The sequence below is a fragment of the Lepidochelys kempii genome, chromosome 1 (assembly GCF_965140265.1).
Source record: "Lepidochelys kempii isolate rLepKem1 chromosome 1, rLepKem1.hap2, whole genome shotgun sequence".
NCBI classification, from domain to species: Eukaryota; Metazoa; Chordata; order Testudines; family Cheloniidae; genus Lepidochelys; species Lepidochelys kempii.
Window position 1 is genome coordinate 350,042,845 of NC_133256.1, and position 21,421 is coordinate 350,064,265.

A 21,421-nucleotide genomic window follows, 5' to 3' on the forward strand; every position below is an offset into this window, starting at 1 on the left:
TGCTTTGAGCAGGGGCTTGGACTAGATGACCTCCTGAGGTCCCTTCCAGCCCGGCTAGCCTATGATTCTCTGAGGTGACATGGTCACATGCCTCTGTGGGGCCCCTGGAGCCATTGTTCCCAGCTGACCCACACCTTCGCAGGAAGACTAAGCTCTTTTACAAGCCCACTGTCTCTTGTTGATGGGCTGTCGGCCCTGGCCCTGTTGGGCTTTTCCATTGCTGTACCTGCCGTGTTAGCAGGGGGTGTCACCCGAAGAAGCGTAGCTGAAATACAGATCGATGGTCAGTATTCCTACCTTTGGATACGCAAACGATACAGGCGCACGCTGGGTAATCACATGCAGTAAATCAGACCCTTCCCAGTGGGTATTAGCAGCGAGGCACTGGGACGGGGGGGATCTCCCATCGCTGTGGGAGCCAGGAGCAGCTTGTGACCCATTCACTGTCACCGCCTCCAGCCCAGCCAGACCCTCTGAGCAGCGTTCACGCCAGTCTGCAGCTGGTATCGCCCGTCCTATCTGTGCCACTGATGGCAGCTGCCCACAGCTGGTGATCTCCGGAGCAGGAAGCTGCCAAGAAAGGCAGTGACTTTAGCAGGGGTTCTGACGCACGGGCTCCGCCCAGAGGCGGGCGCCGTGTCTGAGCCTGGGTGTCAGGCACCCCTACTGCGGGGTGCGGGCACTCTGCGGTTGTGCAGAGCGGCGAGAGTGATTGATTAACATGGCATTGCACCGGGCGGGAAGTCCATCTGCATGGCAAACTGTAATTGTACCTTGCAGCGCTGAAAGCTACGCGTCGTTCCCACTCTCATAGCTCTCTTGTGCGGTAGATCAGGGTCAGCAAGCAAACTGTGCCAGGCTTCCGAACAGATGCGCATCTGCGGCCGTCCCCACGCGGACTGTGCGCGCTGAAGCTTACTTCTGTTGCCTCCCTGAGGCCAGTGCCGTATCGTAAGGGCTGCTCTTTGCTGGCGTCTCCCGTGTTTACAAGGGGAGCTCAGATGGGCGGGAAGCTTTGTTGTGCTGCACTGGCAGGAGAAGAGGGCCCTGGTGCAGTGTGCCCAGGGCCTCGCTCTCGGGGCTGCGCGCTCGACTGCTGGCTGAGCTGTCTTCCTACTCTCTCTGATGCTCGCGGCTATTCCGCGTCATTTAGCCAGCTCATCAGATCTCCCAAGCGACGCTGGTGCCAGCCAGGTCAGTGGGGGGTGGGCCGCCTGCCAGGGCCCCCCCCGGCTGCTGCTGTTGCGAGGCCCTGGGATCACAACACTGGGAGCAGTGCTGCACGAAGCGCCAGCCACCAGCTACGTGGGGTCCCCGGGGCCCATTGCACTGTTTGCAAGCGTCTGAGCACGTGCCATGGTGCCCCGGCCACGCCCCGACGTGGGGAACCACATCCTGCAGGGTCAGCTGGAGACAGGGTGCGGGCGTGCGGCTGCTGCTGGGAAGGGCTTTGGGCTGGCAGGTGCCCGGCGGCAGTGCGGCCTGGTGAGATTTCTCCAGCCCCCTTAACCCAGAGGGGGCCAGCTGCCCATGGATGGGGCACCACCATCTGCTAGCACTTGTGTAAGGTGCGCGCGGGAGCTTCAAGCCCTGGCTCCTGGATCTCGGAGGCCAACAGCTCCGTGCAGGGGAGGAGGCACCAGGGAAGTGACTCAGCGAAGCAAAGACGAGTCGATTAAAGGCTTGTGCGCCCCATGGCTGGGGGAGGGGAGGGGGTGCAGTGCGGGAGCAGCTGTCTGGGAGGAGAGCAGGGTGGGGCGCCAGCAGGTGAATGAAGTAAACTGAATTTAGGCCACTTTAAGTCTGAATAAAGAACATCCACATGGGGATGCATCCGATGAAGTGAGCTGTAGCTCATGAAAGCTCATGCTCAAATAAATGGGTTAGTCTCTAAGGTGCCACAAGTCCTCCTGTTCTTTTTGCGGATACAGACTAACACGGCTGCTACTCTGAAACACATGGGGTTAATACGACTTAACTGACCCGATTTGAATCACACCTTTAGTTCATGCGGATTTACTTTCCTGAATATCCCTGTGTAGACAAGCCCTTAGCAATGGCTCCGTTCTCAGCCAAAGCTGCCCCGTGTGTCACGGAGCCACTGGACCGGTGCTGGGCCCCCAGCTTTGGACCAGTCTTTGGGCAGAACCTCTGTAATGTGCCAGCCCCCCGGGGTCTCACTCCTCCTCCAGGGTAGGTCACGTGGCCTCACCACTACCTGAGACTGAACCCGGGGCTCCAACCTCCCGCTCCGCTCCGCTAGGCGAGTCCTGCCGAGATGGGCCCTGGGAGAGACAAGGCCATGGTACTGGTAGCTGTGCACTCAGCCGCATTTGCAGGGAGGCTGACGCAGCGTGATCAGGACAGCCGGGTGTATTAGCCAACGGGACACGGCCTAGGGGCCTTCGAGGCTCTTCTGCTCAGCCCAGAGCCCAGCCAAGCTGTGGTGACTCCCAGGTTCAGGCCCCCTCTCTCTGGCTCTTTCCTTCATTCCCAGGCTCTTCCCCTTTCTCCTGCCTTTGTACTCGAGCTGGGGTCTGTGCCCAGCTTCCCTGCAGGGTGGTGGAGAAATCCCCGTCCCTCTGAGGCCTTGCTCGCCAGGTGTCCAGGCCTGGTGGTTGATCTTCTGGGATTTTCCCTTGATATGAGCCGGCCTTGGCTAGGCCTTTTAATGACCCATTTAGGGCACTCAGCCAGCTGGGCGCCACAGACACACCTGTGTCTCCTAGTCTGCCCTGAGAGCAAACTTAATCCTTCCCCGACCCCCCAGGGAGTCCTGCAACACATAGAGGTAAACTGAGGCACGCAGCAGCTTCTAAACATAGAAAAACTCCCACATGGTCCCGTGGTGTTGCGGGCAGGGGCCGGTGGCAGCAGCTGACGGCAGGGCCTTGGAAGCCTCCCTTCTGGAGGGCAGGGTGCTGTGGGAGCCAGCATAGAGTTTGGGGGTGCTCCAGTAGGGGGGCCCTGCGTCTCCTCCCGCTGGCCCGGCGCCAGCCCCTCCCTCCACTGTTGGCTCTCTGCGGGTGGGGACTTACGCAGCACTGGAGGGAAGGGCATGTCTTTCGTCCCCGAGCAGCCCGCCTGCCCCGCCGATTCGTGCGCCAGGCCAGCCCCGGCAGCTGCTCTGCCCCTTGGGTCTCAGCTGGCTGGGACTGAGGGGGGCGGGCAGGGGCTGTGTTTGGAGACACTCGTCTCCCCTCCCCGACCCTCAGGGCTGCTCAGCCTGGTGCCAGAGCAGGGGCCTAGACAGCCGTTTCGGGCCCTCGGTTGGGAACACTTTGGCCTGGCGTCCAGGCGGTGCCAGTGACGGGTGCCTTGCCAGCCCCTGGTGTCCCCCCGGCTGTCTGCTTGGTGCCTGGGTCGGCGCTGATCGCTTTGCAGAGCCACGCCGGCCCCAGAGGCAGCGTGGGGCTGAGCGCAGAGCCCCGTGATTTAGAATTTCCTGGAACGTGGCTGTCCGTGGGGCAGAGGCTTTCCTTCCCAAGCGGTCGACGTGAGCCCTCGGGCGGGAGCCGGAGTGCTTTGGGGAGCCCCTTGGGGGAGCGGCTGCGAAGCCCCAGTGGCTGAGCTGCAGCTGGGGGTGTGCTTCCCCTTGCCCTGCGGCTGCGTGCCCACTGGCCCTGCCCCCCCATGCTCTCCCAGCCCCCCCGTCCATGCTCCTCTTGTCCCTCCTTGTCCTCCTGCCACTCGGCTCTGTGCCCGCTGGCCCCATCCCTCCCCTCCCCTCCCCTCCCTGTGCTCCCCCAGCTCCCCCCCCGCCCGCCGGCTCTGTGCCCGCCGGCCCCGCCCCTCCCTGTGCTCTCCCTGGCCGCACGCTGACCGGCCTGCCCGTCTGTGCCCACAGGTGGAGGTGGAAGTGGAGGGCATGGACAAGGCCGGGAACTTCATTGGCTGGCTGCACATCGAGGGGGCGAACCTGTCGGTGGCACTGGTGGAGCATGCGCTCTCCAAGGTGCACTTCACGGCCGAGCGCAGCTCCTACTACAAGGCCCTGCTGGCCGCGGAGGAGGCCGCCAAGCAGAAGAAGGAGAAGGTAAGAGACGGGGGCTGTTCCGTGGGAGAGGGGGCGTGGTCCCTTCCCTGCCTGGGCCTCTCCCGCTGCGTCCCCCAGCACCAGGGCGAAGGGGGCCTCCGCCAGCCCAGCCCCCCCAGCTGTCCTCCCAGCTCCTTACCCTACATCCCTCCCTCCGACTCCTGGAGACCAGGCGGCTGGCAGTGCCCGCCTGCGGATTGCTGAGCGGGGGAGGGCGCTGGGAACATGCCAGCATGGGTCCCAGCCCAGCAATACCCACTCGCCTGGCCTGGGGTGGGATCCCGCTCGGCTGCACCGCCACGGCCTTCCGGGGCCTGCCCGGGGGGCACTAGAGGGCAGCCTGGGGTTTGCCTCGACCAGCTGACGTGGGCAAGCTGCTGCTGCCTTGTCCCCCTGGGGAAGGCAGCCCCTTGCCCTCCGCCCTGGGGCGGCCCCTGGCCAGCAATAGGGACAGGCCATGCACAACACGCGGGCCTAGTGAGGGGTCCCTGCATCCCTGGAGATCCCGGTCGTGCCCCCAGCTCCACCACGCAGCAGCAAGGCAAGAGGTCACCAGAGGGTCTAGCCGGGGAAACCTCCTTTGCTCCCAGCATGGTGCCTTCTTAGCGGGACAGGTGCTAGGGTGTGAGCAGGCAGATGGCTCTGGGAGGGAGCGGGGCCTAGGGTTGTAGTGGGGCACTCAAGGCTCCTAGGTTCTGTTCCCAGCTCCGGCGCTGCCTCTCTGGGTAGGCCAGGTCACCACCTCTCCCTGCACCTGACTCCCCTTGGGCTGGGGTGACGAACTGGGGCGTCACTCCCTCCGCTGCTCCTGGCGGCTGAGCTCAGTGCAGTCACCAGGGTGCTTTGTACCCCTCCCTCCGCCCCCAAACTCCCTGTGCACCCTCCCTTCCCCCATGCCAGGGGCTCTGTGTGCCCCCCACGTCACGGAGTCCCCAGCTGATGCTCTGGAACTGCCCCCTACGAAGCCAGATAGGACTCGGGTGCAGCTCACCCAGCTTCCACCTTCCTGGGTCTGACCTCGGAGCATTCAGCCTCCTCTGCCCCTCCGTGTGCTTCCCACAGCAAGTCCGCTCAGGCGGGGTCCTGGGGAAGCCAAAGGGTCCTGCCCCCCAACTCCGCAGTCAGACGTGACTCTCAGCCAGCCAGTAAAACAGAAGGTTTATTAGACGACAGGAACATGGTCTAACACAGAGCTTGCAGGTGCAGAGAACAGGACCCCTCAGCTGGGTCCATTTTGGGGGGCAGTGAGCCAGACAACCACGTCTGCCCTTCACTCCATGTCTCCAGCCAGCCCCAAACTGAAACTCCCTCCAGCCCCTCCTCCTCTGGGCTTTGTCCCTTGAGGGCACCTGATTCTTTTGTTCTCCAACCCTTTAGCTCTCACCTTGCAGGGGGGAAGGGCCCAGGCCATTAGTTGCCAGGAGACAGAGTGTCAGCCATTTATGTACCCTGGCCCTTTGCTCTGCAACCATTACACCCCCTTATCCCACCACCTAGAGATTTAAGAAATGCTTAGGGGAAACTGAGGCACCTCTACAGTATTCAGAGGGAACATTAAGAACAGGCCCACTTCATCACACCCCGTTCCTTCCGTGCCCCCGTTCCTCCCCTCCCCCATGCCAGGGGCTCCATGTGCCCCTCCAATGCCTTCCTTCCCTACCTACCCCCCAGGTGTCGGCGTGTTTAAGCTGTATTGGGAGGTGGCGAGAGATGAGATGGGGGGGTGCTGGAAGGGGTGAGGTTCTGCTGGGATCTGTAGAGAATTTGCCGTGCTGGAGGCTGGGGGTCTGCTGACCAGACACCAGGGGCTCCATGTGGCCCTCACTCCCCCCAAACCAGTCGGGTCCTGCCGTTGATGCCCAAACACCACCAGTGGTTTGGAACTGATCGGCCGGGGCGTTGGGATGGTCCCGTGTGGCCCCAGCTGGAGATCCTGCGCCGCCCCCACGCCACCCCCAGCCCCTTCCCAGGCGCCATCCAGCCCCGGCGCCACTCCGGAAGCCCCAGCGGAATCTCGGCCGGGGTGATCCAGTGGCCTGGCGGGTCCATCCCGGCGCCAAGCTCCTTCACCCCGCCGGGCCAGTCAGGGGATATGGCCGGTTCCTGCATTGACGTCTGCTGCAGCCCCGGATCCAAGCGGGTGCTCTCTGCTGCTCCGCCCCCTGCCCTGGCGGAGCCGTCCCAGCGGGGCGGTGTGGGGGGGTTGCTGCCCCACTGGGCCCCATGCAGACCCACATGGACTGTCAGGTAGCTCTGAAACATGCGTCTGTGGGGCAGCAACTGCCTGGGAGCCTCCCGAGTTTGGCTGTGTGCGGGGTGGGGTCCTATAAGCACCATGGGGCAGGCTCCAGTGGGGCCGCAACTAACAGTGGAAGAGCATCTGGGTTTGGTCCTTGGCCAGCCCATCAGCGTGCAAGGGGAGGGCCCAGCCCCCATGTCCCAGTGGGAGGGCAGGCCAGGGCCGTGGGGCAGGGAAATGCCCTTCCCTGGCGTGCAGGCAAGCTGGGGGTGCTGCACACAACCCGAGTCCCTGCACACCTCCTTGCACAGCGAGGCTGCGGCCCAAACTGGCCGCGCTCTGGAGCATGGCTGCTGTGTTTGGCACAGCTCGTGCCCGGAGCGCCAGGGAGCCTCCCGGGTCAGAGGAGGTTTCCGGCGTAGCAGCCTGTGCGTGAGCCACCAGCCACGGCCCAGCGTGAGAGCAGCCCGAGCCAGTCGCCAGTGTCAGCCGGTGTGAACACAACAATTAAAGCAGGGGTTTATTCGGCAATTAATTGTTTTATAACCCTCTTGTCTTGCTGCTACCTGCCTGACAGGCCCCATCACTCTGAATTTGTGTCAGAGGCAACGAGTGGGAAAAATCAACCCATTAAAACATATTAACACGCCAGCACTGTCCGGAGTCCTGTGCTGCCCTCCCAGCCCCCAGGAGCCCCGCAGCCAGGGTCAGCCAGGTGACCTGGTCCTGCCGGATGCCTCCCAGCTCTCCTGGGCAGCAGGGAACGAGAGGGGACGCCCTAGAGACGCAGGAAATGCTGAATGGGATGGGTGAGATCAGGGATTCCCGGCCACTGTGTCTTGTCGGACAAGAGCAAGGGGGTGTGGAGCGAAATGGACAGCGGCACCTTCAGAGTTGAGGCTAGGAAAGCCTCCTCCGCGTGGAGCCGAGTTAGCCTGTGGAACTGTGACGAAGCGGGAGTATGCTTAATGTTTCCTCTGAATGGTGTGGAGGTGCCCTTGTGGCTTAGTACACGCAGCACTTATTAGGCTTTTAAAGCTAAGCAGACAATTCTGGTGCTTGTATTTTGCCTGTTGCTAGTGTGTGGCTGGGAAAGGGCGTCGCAACTCTGTCTGATCAGGGTGAGATCTAGCCAGGGCACAAGGAGAGCATGAAGGGGATTTGATTGTGTTACCTACTGAGGGTGTGGTTGTTAGGGGGCTTATTCCTTCACCCACTTACTTCCCTGGTCCTTCTCGCATGAACAGAGAGCAACAATACCCGAAGTCCAAAGGTGCAAACAATTCGATGTTTATTGGGGTGAACTTCCAGCAAGCATGATTCCAGTTTCCTTCCTTAGTATCCTCCTTCCCAGCTCTGACACCACAAAGCCTTACACGTGTGTCCCTGTTCCCATTCCTGCCCTTAGCCAAACATGATTCCAACTTCCTTACTCCCATTCCCTGTTCCCATTTCCCCCTTTAGCAAAACATGATTCCAATTTTCTTACCCCCATTCCCTGTTCCCATCTCACACACCCACATGCCCACCCCCACCCACACCCAGTCACTTCCTCATTGACTACAGATTATATAGTAAAACTTGAGTTCTGCTTAGCTATACCTTAACCAATCATTTCCTGAAATTTAACTAACCAATCCTAACATATTGTAACATGATTATGTAACCAATTATATCCCACCACCTCAATTAGTTTACACCCAGCAAAATTAATTATACAGCAGACAGGAACAATCACAGAACCAGACAGAGATTATACAGACAAACAACAGCAAAGTGGGAACTATAATGACAAAACAATACAGAAGTGAGGATTTCACATCCCAGCTATGGATAAGTGAGTTCTTGCCAGACAGGATGCTATCAAACTACGTTTCCTTTTACATTTTCTAGGCACTTCCCTTTCTCTGGAGGTGATAGGAATACAATCCTGTCCTGATAGTGCCTAACAGCCCAATAGCACCTTATTTCAGTGTGACTAGTTTGGAATGTGAGGAGGTGACCGTTCGCTTCCCAGCTTATGGCTGCCTCTGCTGCTTAGCCAAAGGCCTGAGCCTAAGCACAGGGCCACAAACTGTCACAGTAAGAGAAGGCCCTTACACCGGCAGACAGTGGTTTTGATTCTTTCTTTTATACCTCTATCACTAGCCAAGTGATAAGAATACACCTAAATTCTTAGAGTATAGGCCTTTACAGACAGGCCTGAATATCTATATCCTAACAGTGGTAACCTGTAGCAAGAAGGAAAAGATTCCTGAACTTGTGTGTGGCAAAGGGAAGAAGAATGCTTCTGACCTTTTATCTCGGAAGTCTGTAAGTTTGCCTGAAAGGGGATTGTGTAGGAATCCGCCGGATGTGCCAGAGGTAATTCTGGATGTAAGGGAGACCCAGAAAGAGTCCATTGTTGCTCAGGAAAGTGTTCCTCTAGAGCAAGCCCTAGGTAAAGAGGGTAAGAGCAGAATTTCTGTGAGGGGTGAATTGTTGCATAGAAAAGCCCTAGAGAAAGGAATCCTCATGGAGTCTTTGCAAGCAGTTTACTGCCACTGAAGGGTGTGAAAGTGATTTAATCAAGAAAGTTTCAGTTCCTAAGGGCCAGAAATTTTCTGTTGTGAATGGATCCACTGACTGTCCTGTTGAAGGATCCAGTGTGGAGAGCTTTGAGAAGGTCTCAGATGGAGTGAAAGCTGTTAAGAAAGTTAAACAGTCCTCTAACCAAGTGTCTGTGTTTGGCCAGCTTGTTGGGGAGAAGACCCAATCCCAGTTTGACCCCGTGGGGTTTTGGGGTGGCCAAAGGGCACGGGCCGCATAAACCTTCCCACATGCGGCCTGCGAGTGCTATCGACCACCCCCGACCTAAGGGAGGGCGTGAAACTGGAAGGGCCTGGTGTAACTCCTACCAAGGAATGGGAGAGATGCTGGGGCATCCATGGGAACGTTGGTGGCTTCGAACTTCCCCAGGTCACTGGCTAAAGTGACCCCGCTCAGTTTGGTCTCGAAGGGGGGAGAGATGTGACGAAGCGGGACTGTTCTTAATGTTTCCTCTGAATATTGTGGGGGTGCCTCAGTTTCCCCTATGCAGTTCTTAATTATCTAGGTGGTGAGGTAAGGGTGTATGATCACTGCAGAGCCCTAGAGGGCAGGTGTGTGCAGGAGTCTGGACACAGAGAATGGCCGACACCCTGTTTCCTGGCAACTGGTGGCTTGGGCCCTCCCCCCACCCCCTGCAAGGTGAGAGCTGAAGGGTTGGAGAACAAAGGAGATAGAGGTGGTTAGGGACTATTTAGAAAAGCTGGACGTGCACAAGTCCATGGGGCCGGACGAGTTGCATCCGAGAGTGCTGAAGGAATTGGCGACTGTGATTGCAGAGCCATTGACCATTATCTTTGAAAACTCGTGGCGAACGGGGGAAGTCCCGGATGACTGGAAAAAGGCTAATGTAGTGCCCATCTTTAAAAAAGGGAAGAAGGAGGATCCTGGGAACTACAGGCCAGTCAGCCTCACTTCAGTCCCTGGAAAAATCATGGAGCAGGTCCTCAAAGAATCAATCCTGAAGCACTTGCATGAGAGGAAAGTGATCAGGAACAGCCAGCATGGATTCACCAAGGGAAGGTCATGCCTGACTAATCTAATCGCCTTTTATGATGAGATTACTGGTTCTGTGGATGAAGGGAAAGCAGTGGATGTATTGTTTCTTGACTTTAGCAAAGCTTTTGACACGGTCTCCCACAGTATTCTTGTCAGCAAGTTAAGGAAGTATGGGCTGGATGAATGCACTATAAGGTGGGTAGAAAGCTGGCTAGATTGTCGGGCTCAACGGGTAGTGATCAATGGCTCCATGTCTAGTTGGCAGCCGGTGTCAAGTGGAGTGCCCCAAGGGTCGGTCCTGGGGCCGGTTTTGTTCAATATCTTCATAAATGATCTGGAGGATGGTGTGGATTGCACTCTCAGCAAATTTGCGGATGATACTAAACTGGGAGGAGTGGTAGATACGCTGGAGGGGAGGGATAGGATACAGAGGGACCTAGACAAATTGGAGGATTGGGCCAAAAGAAATCTGATGAGGTTCAATAAGGATAAGTGCAGGGTCCTGCACTTCGGACGGAAGAACCCAATGCACAGCTACAGACTAGGGACCGAATGGCTAGGCAGCAGTTCTGCGGAAAAGGACCTAGGGGTGACAGTGGACGAGAAGCTGGATATGAGTCAGCAGTGTGCCCTTGTTGCCAAGAAGGCCAATGGCATTTTGGGATGTATAAGTAGGGGCATAGCGAGCAGATCGAGGGACGTGATCGTTCCTCTCTATTCGACATTGGTGAGGCCTCATCTGGAGTACTGTGTCCAGTTTTGGGCCCCACACTTCAAGAAGGATGTGGATAAATTGGAGAGAGTCCAGCGAAGGGCAACAAAAATGATTCGGGGACTGGAACACATGAGTTATGAGGAGAGGCTGAGGGAGCTGGGATTGTTTAGCCTGCAGAAGAGAAGAATGAGGGGGGATTTGATAGCTGCTTTCAACTACCTGAAAGGGGGTTCCAAAGAGGATGGCTCTAGACTGTTCTCAATGGTAGCAGATGACAGAACGAGGAGTAATGGTCTCAAGTTGCAGTGGGGGAGGTTTAGATTGGATATTAGGAAAAACTTTTTCACTAAGAGGGTGGTGAAACACTGGAATGCGTTACCTAGGGAGGTGGTAGAATCTCCTTCCTTAGAGGTTTTTAAGGTCAGGCTTGACAAAGCCCTGGCTGGGATGATTTAACTGGGAATTGGTCCTGCTTCGAGCAGGGGGTTAGACTAGATGACCTTCTGGGGTCCCTTCCAACCCTGATATTCTATGATTCTATGAAAGGGATCCGGTGACATCCTGGCCAGGGAAAGGGACAAAGCCCAGAGGAGGGGGGGCTGGAGGGGGAGTCAGTTTGGGGCTGGCTGGGGACATGGAGTGAAGGGCAGACGGGGTTGTCTGGCTCACTGCCCCCCGAAATGGACCCAGCTGAGGTGTCCTGTTCTCTGTACCTACAAGCTCTGTGTTAGACCATGTTCCTGTCGTCTAATAAACCTCTGTTTTACTGGCTGGCTGAGGGTCCCGTCTGACTGCGGAGTTGGGGGGCAGGACCCTCTGGCTTCCCCAGGAGCCCTGCCTGGGCGGACTCGCTGTGGGAAGCACACGGAGGGGCAGAGGAGGCTGAATGCTCTGAGGTCGGACCCAGGAAGGTGGAAGCTGTGTGTCCTGTAGACAGGCTGCTCCCAGAGAGGAGACTTCCCCAGAGTCCTGCCTGGCTTCATGGGGAGCAGCAGCTCCAGAGCAGCGCCCAGGGACTCCGTGACAGGAACTCAGTGTTGCAAGATGTCGGGAGGCTGGGAGCCGAGCCGGACTCAAGGAACGTGTGGGTATTGGGTAACAAGGACATCCAGAGCTCAGGCAGCGGGCGGCAAAGCAGCCCAGCTGGGCACACTGTCTTGCAGGGGTTGGCTGGCGTTCCACTGAACAGAGCTGCGTGGCTTGAGGTTTTAAATACCATCCGCCATTGTGGGTATTGGCAGGTGAAGGTAGGAGACAGCGGCTGGAACAGAGCTGGAGGGGGAGCCCAAGAGGGCAGAGCGCCTGGCCAAGTGAGTTTGGCGTTGGTTTAGTTAATAAGCAGAGAGGGGCGTGTTAGGGGAAGGGGGGACAGGGCAGCCGTGAGATGTAAATCACAGGGATCTTCCAAACAGTCCTAACGCTTAAAGTAGGTCACTTGTTTGTCCCAGGTCAGGTCTGGAGTCCCCACCTCGTCTATTGCTTTTAGACCATTGGCCCATCTAGTCCAGCATCAGGCCTCCGCAGGGTACCGCGTGGCCTGTACTGCAGGGCTCATGGGGGGTGAATGAATTCCATGTAGTTTGGCCTAAACTAACCTCGTGACTTACCAGCTACCGCTCGGAGCAAGCAGGCGGGGTTTCATGAACCCCACCAAGCGGGCAGCTGTCTGAGCCAGAGATTGAGGGAATGCGCTGCGCTGCCAAGGCACTATTCATGCCGCAAACGAGCAGGCAGGCTCAAAAGCTGCCCAGTCAGGTGGGCTGCATACGCACGCTCTCCCGAGCCATGCCGTGCCCTACGAACGCGAAGGCCACTCACAGCACGCACCGTCTAGGTCTGCCAGGCGCGGAGCGATCCACAGCCGTGAGCTGAAAAGGGCTGATCGGGGTGGAGGAGGGTGTTCTGTGAACGGAGAGAGGAACATCCCATGGCTCGCTTGGATCCCCAAGTGCCTGCCTTGTGACGGCGGGATGCACCGGACGAGATTCTGGTACTGATGGGAAGGGGAAAGTGACATCTACGTACATAGCTTCAACCCCTCCGAAACGCCCCCTCTGCAGAACACCCAGCCCGCGCCGGGGTTCAGGGAGTGGGCAGCGAGCCTCCCGCGTTCGAGGGAAGCCCCCGTGGTGCGTGGAGCCAGCTAGCCGTCTTCTAGGCTTAATTGAATGTGCTCTGTTGGGAGTGCTTTGCAAGCAGCATGCAAGGCCCCTGGGGGTCCAGCCAGCAGTCCACTTAATTCTTTCATTAATTACATCCAGGGCTGATTCAGCAGCTGGGGGAGCATGCGGGGAGCTCACATGACAGTGTGCGTACTCTGATAAGCAGGGGCCAGCGCGCCTAAGTCCCCCTTTATCCCCTCATGTGTGAGAGCTGAGCTTGAGATCAAGTGACCCACAGCACAGGCTAGCTGCTGTAGGATCGCATGGGTTACCCAGAGTGCTACCACTCCCTAGCCCAGCTGGGGGAGCGGGCAGAGGTTGCTGCCTCCTGAGTGCCCCCCTGGTCCCCAGCATTGTCCGGCTGCCCCCCCTGGTTCTCAGCCCCCTGGAGAGGCTGGCAGACCTCACATGTGCTGGGAGTTCACTTGTCAGAAAGCAAACGAATGAATCCTGCACGCTGTGTCCCTGCCCTGGGCTTGCCGCCTGCGGCTTCTCTTCTCTCCATGGTGCTACATGTTCCCTATGCTTGATCTCTGTCCCTTTGCGGGGTCCCTGCAGCCACCATTGTCTGCACCCCGGCTCCAGGCTCCCGCAGCCCTGGCTGGGGCAGGCGGAGAGATGCTGAACAGTGCCCAGCAGAGTGAGCTGCTCCCCTGGCCGGGAAGGGCCGGGCCTGCTCGGTCTCTGCCCCCTTGCCTGGGTGCTTGCTGCGGGCAGACCCCGGCCCCTCTGGGCTGGCAGCGCCGGGCAGCACACACCAGTGCCACCCGGCTAAACGTGCCACTGGTGACTGACGGCAGCAGTGATTTGCAAAAGGAGCAGGAGGTGAGAGTGGAGACGGTTGATTTAGCCTGGATACCAGCAAACCCCGTGGCAGCGAGACGCTCCGGGCTTGGGCATCATCTCCCCAGGGGCTGGGAAGCCCCAATGCCCGGGACGCTTGGTAACAGGGCAAAGGGCTGGAGCGTGTGTGGGGGGAGCAGCCCTGTGCTGGCCTCCAGACCGGATGATCCTAGAGGGCTGTCCTGTTCCCTGCTGCCTTCCGCTCGCTGCAGCCCCGACCCAGGGGCCTCTCTGCTGGGTTACAGGCTGGCCAGGATCCAGACAAGGAGCAGCTCGAGGTGCAGTGCCCAAGCACGGCAGGGGCAGAGCAGAGTCTAGCCAGCGCTCATGTCAATCTGTGTCGGCCTGGGGTGGGCATCCCGTATCGCTCCGCCCTGTCCCTGGGAGGAGAGCCGCCTTCAGGGGCAGTCCCGGTCCCACCAGCCCCAGCACAGGCACTGAGAATCCAGGTAAATCAAATCCCCAAATCGTCCAGGCCAGATCCTCAGCTGGTGGAGCCCTGCCATTGTACGCCAGCGGAAGGCCTGCCCGTCCAGGCCAATCCGGCACTGTGCTCAGCCCAGGGCCTCTGTTCCAGCCGCACTGGAGTCCCGGCAGCACCCAGGCTCTGTCCGGCTACCGTCTCAGCTCCAATTGCCCCCAGTGCCTTTCGGTCTTCTCCTTCGACACCGGCCCCTTTCCGTTCCGGCTTGGACTGCCGAGAATCCAGGCCCAGCTTGAGCCATTCCAGCCTCTGACGTGGCTACCCAGGGGCTCCACGAGCGGGCGTCTGTCCCCAGAAGCCTGTGCTCCCCGGGGCTGGGCTGAGCTTGGCAAGTGCATTCCCATGGGCTACAACGTCCCCCGTGGTTGTGCTGGGGGGGCCTCCTCCCCAACCATAGGACTGCAGTGGTGGCTGGCATTCCCATCCCATGGTGCGGCTCCCCCCCAAGGAGCCCAGGGTTCTGGCCCTCGGTAAGCACCGTAAGACCCTGCGTTGGGCTGGCATAGCCCCATGTGCCAAGGCTGGAGTCTGCATTTGGCAGCGTGCCCTGGAGAGCCCTCTCCATCACCTCCCAGCGGGATCGCGTGTCGCAGAGCCCCCTCTGCAGAGCCATGGTTACAGCCGGCATGGTGCCGGAGGGATTGGCAATGGGTGTGGCTGGTGCTGTGAGCACAAGGCCCCCCCGGCGCCAGCAGCGGTGCATGGCTGTGCCAGCCATGGGCATTGTCTAGGGCTGGGTCCCATATTGCCAGCGCCTTGGCTCTTGTCAGGGGCAGACTGTGTTTGTACTGAGCCCCCCACCCCAGCTCCTTCCCAGCGGTGACAGACTGGCCAGGCCCCCTGGTACCAAGCTGCCTCACGCAGCCATGTACAGCAGCTGTTCGGCTGCCCTTCGGGCTGCCCCTGCCGCCACAGCTGTGCATGTTGGCTTTGTGTTCCCGGGTCAGCGCTTAGAGCAGACACCAGGACTCCTGGGTTCTCTCCCACTCTGGGAGGGGAGTGGGTTCTAGTGCGTTGGGGGTGGGGCCAGGACTCCTGGGTTCCTCACTCTGGGCCAGGGCGGGGGTCTGTGGGTTGGGGGGGATGGAAATGGGGTCAGGACTCCTGGGTTCCTCACTCTGGGCCAGGGCGGGGGTCTGTGGGTTGGGGGGGGGTGGAAATGGGGTCAGGACTCCTGGGTTCTAGCCCAGGGTGTGCCACTGACCCTGGGTGCGGCCTGGGCAGAGCCCTGGGCTGTGCGCTGCGGGGAGCGGTCTGGGGAGCAAGAGTCAGGCTTTGCTGTCCCCCACCTCTCGGGTTCTGCATGTGTCGTGCCCCGCGGGCAGCCCGGGCTCGGTGCCCCGCGGGCCGCCCGGGCTCGGTGTCTGTGTGCAGGGCCTCAGGCCTGGGGCAGCACAGCTCTGTCCTTGGGAGACGGCGGATGGGCTCCTCCCCCGGCCAGACAGAGCCCAATGCTGGGCGGGCGAGTGGAGCTGGGGTCCCCTGCTGCCCATGCAGTCAGGCCTGAGCTGCCGCGGCGCCAGCAGGAGACGTGGGACCCCAGGGGCTGTAGCTCCGGCAGCCCGCAGCACTCTGTTGTGATGGGCGCCACTCGCCCAGATGCCCACGCCCCCTTCTCTGTCCTGGGAGGTGCCCGCCTGTCACCGCGGTATCTCACCAGCACTGATCACGTCGCTCCTCCAGCCTGGGTCTTGGAGCCCCTCACAACCCAGGGGCAGCTTGGAATGCCCCCCCTCTGGCCCGGGGCGGGAGGACAGGCAGTAGGTGCGGGAGGTGCTGGCTCCCCCGGCAGACCAGTGCCCTGGTTCAGGTGCCATGGACGCAAGGCCCGGCTGGGTGCCCTGCTGTCAGCTCCTCCCCAGGATGGTGGCTGCCTCGGTCCGTGAGCTGGGACGTTCATGCGCCAGGGAGCCCACGTGCCGGGAGCCAACGGCTCCTGGTTCTCAGCTGCCTCCTCGCCATACGGCAGCTCCTCTTTCCCTGCTGTCACCGTGCCCCCGTGGTGTGGGTGGCAAGGGTGCGCTCTGTCCCTGCTCCCTCCTGGTTAACCCCCCTTCCCACAGACCAGTTCTCCAGGGTGCCAGGCTCCGTGTCCAGTCGGCAGCTCCCGCCACGTGACTGAGCCAGCAGCTGTCATCCGAGCCACGGAGGCCTTGAGCCTGGATCCGGCCTGGGCTGCTCATGGGAAGATGGTTGAATTAGAGGGCTTGCGAGGCATCCCCGGTTACATGGGTGGCCAGGGTCCGGCGCCTCTCTGAGCACGGCAGTGATGGGGTGACCAGGGGCTGGGTGGGGTGAGTGCAGTATGGCCACCCCGTGGTTTGGGGGTGCCTGGAGCCTTGCCGGCGGTGCCATGTTTCAGCGCCGGAGGTGGGGGACGCTGAGCCAGGGGGCTGGAAGGAGCTGAGTGAAGGGGAGTGCACAGCCCAGGGCACTGCGAGCCCGTGAGAACTCGGCCCAGGGACCCGTCCTGCCTGTGCCCAGCGGCGTCTCCCCATGGTGTCAGCGCACAGGGGCCCTGCGGTGGCTTCCAGGGGAGGGCTCCTGCCGGTGCTGGGTGGAGAGGGAGAGTTCCTCGTGCCGCGGCTGACTCAGCGAGGGGCCGTGGCAGGTCACTCCAGGCCCCGTTCTCAGAGGTGGCTGCGTGCCTAGGTACGGGCATCTCCCTCTCGGAGGGGCAGCGCTTTGGTGGCTCCAAAGAGCCCCCGTCACGGGCATGCGGCGCTCTGCAGAGCAGGTCCCGGTCCGAAGCTGGCTGTATTTCAAGGAATCCCTGTTGAGGTTACAGGGACAAACCATCCCGATGAGTCGAAAGAATAGTAAATATGGCAGGCGACCAGCTTGGCTTAATGGTGAAATCCTAGCGGATCTTAAACATAAAAAAGAAGCTTACAAGAAGTGGAAGGTTGGACATATGACCAGGGAAGAATATAAAAATAATGCTCGGGCATGTAGGAATGAAATCAGGAGAGCCAAATCGCACCTGGAGCTGCAGCTAGCCAGAGATGTTAAGAGTAACAAGAAGGGTTTCTTCAGGTATGTTGGCAACAAGAAGAAAGCCAAGGAAAGTGTGGGCCCCTTACTGAATGAGGGAGGCAACCTAGTGACAGAGGATGTGGAAAAAGCTAATGTACTCAATGCTTTTTTTGCCTCTGTTTTCACTAACAAGATCAGTTCCCAGACTGCTGCGCTGGGCATCACAACATGGGGAAGAGATGGCCAGCCCTCTGTGGAGATAGAGGTGGTTAGGGACTATTTAGAAAAGCTGGACGTGCACAAGTCCATGGGGCCGGACGAGTTGCATCCGAGAGTGCTGAAGGAATTGGCGGCTGTGATTGCAGAGCCATTGGCCATTATCTTTGAAAACTCGTGGCGATCGGGGGAAGTCCTGGATGACTGGAAAAAGGCTAATGTAGTGCCAATCTTTAAAAAAGGGAAGAAGGAAGATCCTGGGAACTACAGGCCAGTCAGCCTCACCTCAGTCCCTGGAAAAATCATGGAGCAGGTCCTCAAAGAATCAATCCTGAAGCACTTGCATGAGAGGAAAGTGATCAGGAACAGCCAGCATGGATTCACCAAGGGAAGGTCATGCCTGACTAATCTAATCGCCTTTTATGATGAGATTACTGGTTCTGTGGATGAAGGGAAAGCAGTGGATGTATTGTTTCTTGACTTTAGCAAAGCTTTTGACACGGTCTCCCACAGTATTCTTGTCAGCAAGTTAAGGAAGTTGCGGATGATACTAAACTGGGAGGAGTGGTAGATACGCTGGAGGGGAGGGATAGGATACAGAGGGACCTAGACAAATTGGAGGATTGGGCCAAAAGAAATCTGATGAGGTTCAATAAGGATAAGTGCAGGGTCCTGCACTTAGGATGGAAGAACCCAATGCACCGCTACAGAGTAGGGACCGAATGGCTAGGCAGCAGTTCTGCGGAAAAGGATCTAGGGGTGACAGTGGGCGAGAAGCTGGATATGAGTCAGCAGTGTGCCCTTGTTGCCAAGAAGGCCAATGGCATTTTGGGATGTATAAGTAGGGGCATAGCGAGCAGATCGAGGGACGTGATCGTTCCTCTCTATTCGACATTGGTGAGGCCTCATCTGGAGTACTGTGTCCAGTTTTGGGCCCCACACTACAAGAAGGATGTGGATAAATTGGAGAGAGTCCAGCGAAGGGCAACAAAAATGATTAGGGGACTGGAACACATGAGTTATGAGGAGAGGCTGAGGGAGCTGGGATTGTTTAGCCTGCAGAAGAGAAGAATGAGGGGGGATTTGATAGCTGCTTTCAACTACCTGAAAGGGGGTTCCAAAGAGGATGGCTCTAGACTGTTCTCAATGGTAGCAGATGACAGAACGAGGAGTAATGGTCTCAAGTTGCAGTGGGGGAGGTTTAGATTGGATATTAGGAATAACTTTTTCACTAGGAGGGTGGTGAAACACTGGAATGCGTTACCTAGGGAGGTGGTAGAATCTCCTTCCTTAGAGGTTTTTAAGGTCAGGCTTGACAAAGCCCTGGCTGGGATGATTTAACTGGGAATTGGTCCTGCTTCGAGCAGGGGGTTGGACTAGATGACCTTCTGGGGTCCCTTCCAACCCTGATATTCTATGATTCTATGAAGCAGGCGCCTCGTCTGCCTGGCTGCTCCCCTGCCCCAACACTGGTGTCTGAGGGGGGCCGCGCCAGCCATGCCCTTTCCGTGGCCCCAGGTGGCACCCTGGGCTGCAGCTCGCTCGCTGGTCTTCTTGCTTTGCCCGAGCCTGGTCTCTGGTGTCCATGGCGTGCCCCCAGCCTGTGCGGAGCTGTCTGGGCTGGCCAGTGGTCTGCCAGGAGTGAGAAAGGTCAGTCCATGGGTCAGGTTGATCCATTCTTGTTGCTCAGGCTGGTTCTGATCCGATCCTTCCTCCTCACTGCCGTGAGCCGGGGCAGCTCCATCCAACTTGGCCGTGCCGGTAACCCAGCTGCATGGCCTGCAGGCTCTGGGTGCCCCCTCCGTCCAGGGCTGGGGACTCACCTGCTCTCTGCAGGGAGCCAGCCTGTGCCGTTCTCGAGGGCAACTGGATGTGGGGCCGGGATAGCTGGGGTCTGCTCCCCGGCAGCTGCTCCCTCATCTCAGCCCCCGACCCTGTCTGCTGCGTAGACGAGCGTGGGGGGGTTTCTGCTCCCCGTGGCAGCAGGGGTGTGTGCGTTCTGCTGCGCCCGCAAACTCGGCTGGCCTGTGTCGCTGGCCGCCTGTGACAGACCCCGCTGCTCGTTCAGCCTCCGAGCGACTGGATTGGACTTGACACGCTGTCACGTCCAATCAGCGTCCCAGCCCGTTCCTGCCATCCTGAACGCCGGGGTGATGGCTCCGCTCAGCGCAGGGCTAGGGGAGCGCCAGGCGGGGCGAGGAGAGGTCACCGCTCGACAGCTGCGCCCTTCCCAGGACGTGGGCATGGGCCGGGCTGGCTGGGCACTGCCCCTTGCAGGGCACCTGAGCCGCACTGGCTCCAGCCGGGGTTGGTAGGGTGGTACTGCCATTCCGGCATCTCCCAGCTGCCTGGCCATGCCCTGGGGCCCGTGCTGCGCCCTGTCTATCTGGTCTGTGCTACCCCAGGGTCCTTCCCCCTCCCGGTGGCTCCAGGCCATGGGCTGCTGCATCTGGTGTGAATCCAGAGTCACCCAGGAGCAGGTGGTGAAGCCGGAGCAGAGTCTGGCCCGGAGAAAGGGAGCTTTGGATGATTAATAACACACGGGTGCTAGGAGCCCTCCCCTCTGAGCTCCCCGGGCGGCCCTGAGGCTGCCAGTTCCTGTACGGTCCCGAGCATGCACCAACGTTGGTCCGGTTGGCCCCCGGCCAGGGACGGCCCCAATCTTTTTGGGGGGAGTGCGTTGGGTTTGGGTTAATAGACAGGCGGGCCTCTCCACACACGGGGCTGCAGCGTCAAAGGCCTGGACACCTGGCGGGCTGCAGGATGGGCCCATCAGCTCTGGGAAAATCTGGTGCCAGAAATAAGATAGGACCCCAGCCTGGAGAGGTGGCTGAGTCCGTAGCAGGCAGGGCTGTGTCTCCCAGTATCTGGGCCCTGCCCTGCTGGGGAATGAACCCGCACCTAGTGCCAGCGGGGTGGGGAGCGAGTTGGCCGTGCTGGTTGTGGCTGGCTCCCTTCCCTGCACCAGCTCTCCAGGTGCCCACTGGGGTCTAGTGGTTAGACGAGAGGCCTGGGAGTCAGGACTCCTGGGTTCAGTTCCTGGTGCTGCTGCAGGAGTGCTCTGTGCCTGTGGAGAGAGCCCTTCACCCACCCTGTGCCTCAGTTTCCCCACCTAGAACACAGTGGGGTCCCAGGCAGGGCTGTTGCATAGCTGTGTGGGGAGCCCCATGGGACTCCAGCGGTGCCAGCCCTGGGCTCCCGGGAGCAGAGGCTGCACCGTGCACTGGGTCAGCGCTGGGCCGGGGGGTCCCGTGGAGAACAACTCGGGTTGACACCCTGATCCCATTTCAGTGCCCCTCGCCCGCTCCGTCTCTCAGCCCCAGTCTCCTCTCCCCGGCAGGTCTGGTCCCAGTATGAGGAGGCGCCGGCGGAGGAGATGATGCCAGTGCTGGAGGAGAAGGCGCGAACCACCAGCTACAAGCCTGTCTTCGTGACGGAGATCACCGACGAGCTGCACTTCTACGTGCAGGACGTGGAGACAGGTGCGGGGCGGCTCCCGAGCCCAGCCTTGGGGCATGGGGGGCGATCGTGTAACCGCAGTGGGGTGGGACAAGGCTGCGGGGAGACCCATTCCCCAGTGGGGCAGGATTGCCCCCACTCCCCTCTCCTTCCTCTGGGGCCTGTGGGCAGCTGTTCCCGTCTGGCTGGGAGCTGCGAGCTCAGGGACCAGCCATGAGGAATCAGAGCTGAGTCACAGAGGGCCCGTCCCCCCCGGCATCTCCACTGCTCCCTGCCCAGCTGGGCCGGGTGAGGCCATGTGGCCAGCAGGGTGTGGGCAGCACCAGGCCCTCAGTAACGAGTGGAGCCGCCGAGCGAGGCCTGGATGGGGGCCTCTCCCCACGCTCATGCCCGTAGCTGCACCAGCTCCTCTTGCAGCTTGGCCCGCCTGGGCATTGGCTACATGAGGGGCCGTGCAGCAGAGCCGGGGAGGGCCATGGGGCAGGACAGGCTCATGGGGAGGGTGGGTGATGGGGTTGGGGCCACGGGGAGCAGCTCGGCTACTTCCCCTCCTCTGGCCAGCAGGGGCGAGGCTCCAGCTCCCCAGAAGCTGCCCGGTCTGTCCAGCCATCTCCCTGCAGCCTGGGTGCTGCCGCTCTGCTTCCTCCATACCGCTATTCCTCCCCCGCCCTGTTTAATTACAAGGTGATGATGGTAGGGAGCCCGG

General features: G+C 59.8%; 1 protein-coding gene across 1 annotated transcript in view; it reads left to right on the forward strand.

Annotated features, from left to right (window-relative positions):
* SND1 (staphylococcal nuclease and tudor domain containing 1) overlaps positions 1–21,421 on the forward strand; it is a 505,775-nt gene that overhangs the window by 472,902 nt on the left and 11,452 nt on the right. Inside the window, exons 17-18 of the mRNA XM_073329019.1 lie at positions 3,848–4,036; positions 20,597–20,738. Coding sequence (XP_073185120.1) covers positions 3,848–4,036; positions 20,597–20,738 — 331 coding nt within the window. The remainder of the gene's footprint in view (positions 1–3,847; positions 4,037–20,596; positions 20,739–21,421) is intronic.